The sequence below is a fragment of the Rhincodon typus genome, chromosome 28 (genome assembly GCF_021869965.1).
Source record: "Rhincodon typus isolate 14 chromosome 28, sRhiTyp1.1, whole genome shotgun sequence".
Taxonomy (NCBI): Eukaryota; Metazoa; Chordata; class Chondrichthyes; order Orectolobiformes; family Rhincodontidae; genus Rhincodon; species Rhincodon typus.
In genome coordinates, this window is record NC_063359.1 from 29438528 (window position 1) to 29447706 (window position 9179).

Genomic DNA, 9179 nt, shown 5'->3' on the forward strand with positions numbered 1-9179 from the left:
ACCCTCTCCAAAACCACCACATCCTTCTGGCAGTGTGGCAACCAGAATTGAACACAATATTCCAAATGCGGCCTAACTAAGGTTCTATAAAGCTGCAACATTACCTGCCAATTTTTAAACTCAGTGCTGCGACTGATGAAGGCAAGCATGCCATATGCCTTGTTGACTACATTTTCCACCTGTGATGCCACTTTCAGTGACCTGGGTACCTGTACACCCAGATCCCTCTGCCTATCAGTATTCTTAAGGGTTCTGCCATTTACAATATATTTTCCATCTGGATTAGACCTTCCAAAATGCATTACTTCACATTTTTCCGGATTAAACTCCATCTACCATCTCTCTGCCCAAGTCACCAACCGATCTATATCCTGCTGTATCCTTTGATGGTCCTCATCGCTATCTGAATTCCACCAACATTTGTGTCATCGGCAATTTACTTATCAGACCAGTTACATTCTCCTCCAAATCATTTATATATATTACAAATAGCTAAGGTCCCACCACTAATCCCTGAGGAATGTCACTAGTCACAGCTCTCCGTTCAGAAATGCACTCTTCTATTGCTACCCTCCGTCTTCTAAGACCAAGCCAGTTTTTTTTATCCATCTTGCAAGCTCACCTCTGACCCCGTGCAACTTAACCTTCTGTATCAGCCTGCCATGAGGGACCTTCTCAAAGGCCTTACTGAAGTCCATGTAGACAACATCTACTGCCCTACCTTCATCGATCATCTTCGTCGCTTCCTCAAAAACCTCAAACAAGTTAGTGAGACACGACCTCCCCTTCACAAAACCATGTTGCCTCTCGCTAATACGCCCAGGTGGATGTAAATCCTGTCTCAAAGAATCCTCTCCAATAATTTCCCTACCACTGACGTAAGGCTCACCGGCCTGTAATTAGCTAGATTATCCTTTCCACCTTTCTTAAACAAAGGAACAACATTGGCTAGTCTCCAATCCTCTGGGACCTCCCCTGTAGCTAGTGAGGATACAAAGATTTCCCGCAAGACTCCAGCAATTTCCTCCCTTGCCTCTCTCAGTATTCTGGGGTATGTCCCATTAGGCCCTGGGGACTTGTCTACCTCAATGTTTTTCAAGACCCCCAATACCTCCTCCCTTTTGATCTCAACATGACCCAAACTATCTACACACCCTTCCCCAAACTCATCATACACCAAGTCCTTCTCTATGGTGAATACTGACGCAAAGTACTCATTTAATACCTCGCCCATTTCCTCTGGCTCCACACATAAATTCCCTTCCCTGTCCTTGAGGAGCCAACCCTCTGGTTAGGGACCTGTTCGATTAAATGCCATTACTTTCTCCCATCATTAGGTGTTGGGGGCTAGAAGGGGAAGGAGAGGAAAAGGAAGAGGAGAGTTACATTGCCTATGCTTCTCCATCCCTTTCTACTCTATTAAAATCTTTCTTAAAACCCATTTATGACCAACATTTTGGTCACCCTTTGGTTTGTTTGTTTGTGATTATGCTTGTGTGAACTATCTTGCAATATTGTTCTATGCTAAAAGTGTTGCATAACTGCAAGTTGCTATTTTTAATAACCTTTACCTAGTAGAAGCAGAAAGGCTATTCTTTGACACCTCGTTCTGCTGCCTCCTGGGCCATTAGCGCACTACCAAAATCAAACTATTGTCTCCAGGACTGTCACTGATCTCATCTCCTCTGAACATCTTCCCTCCAAGACTTCCAGTCTCACTTTCTCCAATCCCAAGCAGCTGCTTCTACTTCGCTCCCAAAATCAATCAAAGCTGAACTCCTTTGCTAGACCAATTCTTTCAACTAGTTCCTGACACACTAAACTGATTTCTTTCTGTCTCGACTGTATTTTTCTTCCCTTGTCCAATCTCTTCCTTTTATATCCATCATTCTTCCAATATCCTACTCACTTCAATAGTTTCCAGTTTCCTGGCCCTATCTTCTCTTCACCATAGATGTGCAATCCCTCTAAAGTTGTGTGCACAGCCCAGGTCATCGTGGAAGCCAACCTCCAATCAATGGACTCCATTTACATTTCTCATTGCCACAGAAAGGCTTTCAACATCATCAAAGACCCCTCCCACCCTGAAAATGCTCTCTGCCAACCCCTTCTGTCAGGCAGAAGCTTAAACACATGCACCAACTGGTTTAAGATCTGCTTCTTCTCTGCTGTTATCAGGTTGCTGAATAGACCTCTCTAACTTGAAATAATGTTGATCTTACTTTGTGTAGCTGTAACCTGTATGCCCCACTCTGTCTAAGCACTCTATGATCTGTATGTCCATGTTTGCTATGATCTGCCTGTACTGCTCGTAAAACAAAACTTTTCACTGTACTTACATACATGTGACTACAATAAATCAAATCAGACCAAATAAACATCCAAGTCTCAACAGGACAGTCTGAGATGGAGATCCAAACAGTCCCCATTCCCCTCCACACTCCTCTGATTGGCTAAACCTGTTCTCATATTGAACAAATTCTCTATCAACTCCAATCACTATCTCCAAATAAGAGGCATTACTATGGGTAACCATATCATTCCTAGCTATGCATGCTTTGTTTGTGAGAAATGTGCAACATTTCTTGTTCAAGTCTTACTAGGCCCCCTTTCTCAACTCTTTTTTCTGGTACATTGATGATTGTATTGGTGCCACTGCCTGCTCTCACCCTGAACTGGAAACCTTAATTGAATTTTTGATATGCAATTTCTACAAGACTCTCATTTTCACTTGGCCATCTTTGATTCTTCCCTCCACCTTGACATCTCTGTTTCCATTTCTAGGGAGAGGCTATCCATTGATATTCACTACAAGCCACAAACTCTCATGACCATTTTGACCATATCTCCTTATATCCCGACCCATTTTCTGTTTTTATTACAGAATTGTCCATCATAGGGTTTATATGATGTGGGAACAAATTGCAGCTTGCCCATAAAAGCTGATGTGCATCAGGTGTTATAGACAATGCTTTTGTAATTCCCTTCACTGGAAATGGCAAGTAGTTGATGCCATTTGCCCAATGCAAGCAGATAGTCTAACAAGCAAGCATAGTGGAAATGGTAGAGTCTGTAATGGCCAGATTTAAGTTCCATGAGCCAATTTATCTATTTAGTTTTTTTTAATCATAAATGTATAACAATTATTTATGCAAGTTACATGAATTATTTCTTGTGTTACAAACTTAAGCATTCAACATGACCTTGTATAATAAATTTATTTTAACAATCCCCACAAACAAATTAGAGTTCATATATAAGTTATTTGGTGTGAATTAGTAGTTGTTAAGATGTGAAAGTGACTTAACTTTTTCAATCGAGAGCTTGCTTCCTTTTCTTATTGCATACACAGCAGTGTCAATGGAAGATAGCGCAACAAGTGAATTTGGTTGAGCACTAATTCTTAACTCCATTTGGCTTCCTGGCTTATAGACAACAGAATCTGTACTCAATAGAACCTGTTAACATAAAATACAACATACTCAACTATTCATTTGGAGATGATTCCTGCTCAATTGATGTACTGAGACTTTTTTTTGTTTCAGAGAATACTTATAATATTCTGTACAATACAAATACAGTAAAAACTGAAACACAGTTAGTCAGACCCCTCTATTTCACAGGTACAGTTTAAGAACTAGGACTGCCTGAATATTCTTGATTGTAACCAATTTAGTCAGTTTTTAGTCAGCCACTGATTAAACAATCCTCCAAGACAGAAAAACATTTTACCTTAGAAAATATGAGAAAAACATGTCAACCTCCACTTTACATGATAAACATGGTTCATATAGTAGAACAATGGTTTGAAAAGATACTACTGAAGATGTGAAGTGTGTTCATAAATCTTTCTTAATTACTTGTTGCTAGACAAAATCGGGGAATATTTAAACAAGAGACTCATGCCAAGAGTGTGAATGAGTTATCAACATAATGGAGAAAGCAGTCAGAAAGGGGGCAGGAGTAGGCCTAGAAAAGAGCGTTAAGCATCTATAAAATGGAATAGCAAGGTTGCCACATGGGCCTGCATAATATTAACCTTAACGAGGGAAAGTGAATGAAGTTCAAACACAGGTTGTTCAGGGTGAGGAGTAGAGCAGTTTTGAATGGGAACTTTCAGCTACTGTTCTCGGAATAAACATCAGTTTTATGGAGTCTTGTGTATAGCACCCTCAACTGATTGTTACAATCATTATTGTTTAAATGAAGTATAGTCTACTTTGATTGGACACTTTGTTTGAACCCACCTGTTGATTGTTTAAACACTTCTCTTCCACCTCAAACCACAGAGAATCAACAACTAGCTCAGCATTGTTTTCTCCAGTTACCACATAATATGCAATCAAACGTGCAGAAGGAATCATTTCTCTAGTAATGGGAATATTCAGGCTGAAAATCTGGTTGCCAACTGGACGGTCTTTGGTTTCAAATAAAACTATTTTGCCTTTTGATACAACCTGGTTATGACAAAAATAGAAATTCATAGCTCAGAATATGTTAAAAAAAATCTTACTTCAATAACAGAATTATTCAAAACTTCTGATACAATCAAATTTATGTATTCTAATTGTATCACATTTAGTCTCAACTTTATTTCATACTTCAATGAAATTATGTTGAGACTAAATATGACACGATTGTATTCTTGTTTAGGATGTTTTACTCGATTTAACTCTCTTCTCCTTTGAACTTCTGTTTTCATTTATTACTATTTCACAGTATTGGCACTGCGCTACATTGTCACAATAAAACCACTTTTCACAGAAGCTGTCATATAATGTCTAATATTAATCTGTCGGAAGTAATTGGTTATTGAAGAGGTATGGTCTTCAACACCAAGCACAAGTGCCTCTATAACTTAATATTTTGTACAATTAATTGCATGCTTATAAATACAGAAACTAAAATGTTTGCACAGGACACATTCAAAAGTCATTTCTCCACTCCTGATCCAAGTGGCATATTAGGCATTGTCTCGGATTAGAACAAAGAACAAAGAAAATTATAGGATAGGAACAGACCCTTCGGCCTCCAAGCCTGCACCAAAATGCTGCCCGTCACAACTAAAACCTCCTACCCTTCCGGGGACCGTATCCCTCTATTCCCATCCTATTCATATATTTGTCAAGACGCCCTTTAAAAGTCACTACTGTATCTGCTTCCACTACCTTCCCTGGCAGCGAGTTCCAGGCACCCACCATCCTCTGTGTAAAAAAAACCTCTTAAAAGGGCTCAGTTCTGCTGCCTGAGAAATTATGTGATCCTGGCATAGTGACCTGCTTAACTGAACTTCTAGTCCTGGGTGACACATAAATTTACATATAGTTGGTGTCACATTCTAGTTTAACAGACAAAATGCAAACTAGGCACACTGTTTATGTACGTATGATCAGTCGGTTTCCCGTGGTGCTGATCATGGTGAGTTTGATGCAGTATGCAATGGGTTGAATCTTTTTGATGCAGGGAGTTCTTGCTAGGTGAGAGAGGCAACAAGAGACTCATACTGCCTTTTCTAGCAATGGCCTGTGATTCAGCAAGCCTATCAGGCATTAGAGAGGCCAACAGCAGGCCTTCACCTGGAATCAAAACCCCCAGGGGCAGAAGTCACGGCCAGCAAGAGCTGTTAGCCGATCGGTGGCAACGTTAAAGAGGGGGTTGTGGTTACTCTTGGAAGAACAAAAGAATAATGGAGCATCCAGGATGAAGCAATTTTGCGTGTGTGCTTACATTCGTGTCCACGTGCACACGTGCAGAGTGTGGTGAAGGTGGGTAGTTCGTGGAAGAGGGAATGCTTGGAAGCAAGGACAGGAGATGTCTCCTGGTGGGCACACCCTTATCCTGTATTCATCCTTCAAGCAGGAACTCATTGTCTTTGGTCAAGGGACATCTCTGACTGCCTTCAAGGTGATAAGCTGTCCACACAATTTTATCTATCAGGCAACTGGATGGCTGCGGGCCCACTTACAGCTGGGCAATTCCAGCAATGACAGTGGGACCATTATGTTGCCCTTAATTGGTGACTTACAGGCCTCATTTGGCAGAAGAATGGAAAGGTTGACCACCAGACTTCCTGCCTAGAACTTAATTCTGGTGGCCTTCCTGTCTCTAAGGTCGTCAATTCCAGAAAAAGAATCTTCCCATTCTGGGTGTGCTTGATGAGGTCTATGAATCCAGAACATCTGATTGTTTTAATTTTGTCATCCAAAATTCAAATATTGTTTGGTGAACTAACTTGGAATGTACTTGTCAGTTTCAGGTTACAATTTAGACTCATTGAGCATTTTATATTGTCTTGCACTTGTACTTTGGAATGTGACATCTTGAGTACGGAATCTGTGCATGCTAATATAATTTTAAATATATATTGAATAGAAATCCTTTGACATTGTTAATAAATTAAATTATGCATTGCTTCATAAGATAAGGGTTTTACCACATGTAATTCCGATTGCATTGTTCTGTTGTTAATCGAGTTATGTTTCTTTTAAGGAAAGAAATTCCAAGTTTTTTGATCTAAGATAAGTTCAAGTCACATATTTTAATTGTTTCTTAGTGGCAGAACTGCATATCATAAAGTGCTTCAGATCAAAGTCATCCAATTCTTGCTCACTATTCAAGGTAGAAATCAGAGCCCTGGCTTTGATCATGAGAAGGTTAATAAAAAGCATTTAAAAGCCGTGGCTCTGGTATTTTTTATTCTGGCCCAAAATGCAGTATCAGAATAAGACTAACATCGGAGGTGTGATGGACAGGACATGTCTATAGTCATAAATGCTTTAGAATATTTTTTAAGTCTATAAACAACATCAAGTTTTCTAAGACATACTAAACAAGAGCTTTTCAAAGAAATAACTATTAGACATTAATATCAAAACTAATAAACTATTTTTACCTGATAGTGGAAATGTTTTATTTTATTCAAGTAGGGACTACTTGCGACTAGATTAACGTTCAGATAATCCCCAACACGGAATTTTTGGAAACCTCCTGTCCAAGTAATATACAGGTAACTTTTAGAGACTGACTGATAAGCTTTCGCTGTGTATGACTTGGAAATTGGAAGCTCATCATCAAGAGTAGTTATTTTGATCTAAAGAAAAAGATGCAATAGATTATATGTAAACACGATTTAGGAAAGTCTTTACCAAATTAAAGTTAACCATCAACTCAGTACTGATAACAAAATTACACTTGCATGAATTTCTGTCCAGAAGCAACGTCCTGTAAAGTAGAACCAAATTTAAGCATCAGAAATATTCAGTAGAAAACTTTGGACTTTAACTACAGACTGTTAAAAATGTTTTAAATTTCTCACCTCTCCTTGAACCACCAGAATGCTGCTACACACCTTAAACAATTGGATTGTCACCTGTACAAAACTAATAAAGTCCATCTTTAAGTATGTACTTCAATCACAAGGACATCATTGAGAGAACATTTTAGTTCAGTTCTAAGGTGAGAAGTCATCTCAGAAAAAGAATGGAAACAGAAGAGGTCAACAAAGACAAGTTCTTTTTCTTTCCTTTGAAGCAGCAGGAAAGGAAGATAGGTTCTCAAGAAAGATTGCCTCTCCTACCCAAGATTTCTCTTTCCTTAAGCACAGGATCCTGGAGCTCCCTCCAGAAATCTGACAACATCCCCCTTGACTTGACTGAGGACTACTCTGCTGAGACTTTCAGACATGGCTATCTGGTTGAAGCACACGCAATGTGTTTGCTGCGTAAGCTGCTGACACATATTGCAAGTGTGACACTGACATAGCACGATGCTGTAAAGCAAGATATCTGCCCTCTTGATTGATTTGTTTCTGCCCCAATGAGAACGGCAAGATTGATGACCCTGCAAGTTCTGAATGATGTGCACTCCAATATGTAGCTTTGAAGTGAATAACTGTGTTCTAAATGAGTTGGAGATGTGCATGATTATGTGGTGAGATTGTTATGTCTCCAATGCCAACATTCATGGGCAGAAGTCTGCAGTGGTCACTACCAAGGAGCATGCCCTGAGATATTGGGAACTACTGGCTAAGACGGAGATCTGGAAGCACAAGAGGTGAGCTGCGGCTGCCATGTGTTTCTCTAGGTTTCATCTCAAAAATTATCACCATCTAGTTTCTCTCCACTGTTTGAGAGTATAGCAAACTGCATATAAATGAGGCAAGAACACATAATAAGATGTTAATACATGCAACTGAGTCTCTTACTCTCAGTAGTGAAATTCTTGGCTCACCTTTGAAACCTTACGTGCAAAATCGGACTATCTTTCTCAACCTCAAGAATCTAATTTTCCCAGTTAAACAAATTTTCCCAATGGATTTGCCATTGTTCACATTGGTCAGGGATTGGGAAAACTCTCTCAATGATGTCCTTGTAGTTGAGAATGCATACTTAAAGATGGACCTATCAGCTTTGGGGAGGTGACTCTCCAACTGTTTAAAGTATGTAGTAGGATCCTGCTGGCCCATAGTTTGTAAAAATACTTAGATGAAATTAACATTGAAAATTGTAAATTAACTGTATATATTTATACATCTATCACAGTCTGTTGCAGATTGAGTCACCAACCTTAAATTCTAACTCTTGAATATCAGCTGGAGCATTGAAAATGAACAATACTGTTCCATCATCTCTTCTGGTCTGCTTTTCTTGATTCAAATCTTCTGCAATCAGTTGCCTCCTTTCGCCACCTTCGAAAACAGCTTCTGTAAAAATTGTAACAGTGGTATCGCCTACTGGCTGTCCCAAAATGTCCTTTACTTGGGCCTGTGGAAGAAGTTAAGAGATGAAATTTGAGATTATCATCGATGTGTTAATCTCCAAAATTAATGATGACAATGGAGGGTGATTCAATACTTCTGAATGAATTTTTAAAAAAAATACTTATTCCTCGGATGTGTATATCGCTGACTAGGGCAGTAATTGTTGCCCATCCTTAGAATAAAACGAATAACATTAATAATGTTCAGATTATCAGCCGTGGATCCATTGTACATTAAGGGAACATACTAAGTAAGACCAAGACATTCACATTGAAAATTATATATAATTATGATGCTATGTGTGAACATTAATATTATATGAAATAACATTTTTGGTGGATAGCACAGTGCACAAATCATTGACCGACTTTCATAGTAATTCAATAATATTGCCTACTGGTAAATGTCAACTTGAGTTTAA

The 9179-nt window shown here is 39.0% G+C and overlaps 1 protein-coding gene across 1 annotated transcript in view; it reads right to left on the reverse strand.

The window, feature by feature from the left end:
• The window catches only part of c5 (complement component 5), a 106483-nt gene that overhangs the window by 67386 nt on the left and 29918 nt on the right, over positions 1-9179 (reverse strand). Inside the window, exons 11-14 of the mRNA XM_020514981.2 lie at positions 8565-8762; positions 6893-7090; positions 4248-4457; positions 3309-3458 (exon numbers count right to left, since the gene is read on the reverse strand). Coding sequence (XP_020370570.2) covers positions 3309-3458; positions 4248-4457; positions 6893-7090; positions 8565-8762 — 756 coding nt within the window. The remainder of the gene's footprint in view (positions 1-3308; positions 3459-4247; positions 4458-6892; positions 7091-8564; positions 8763-9179) is intronic.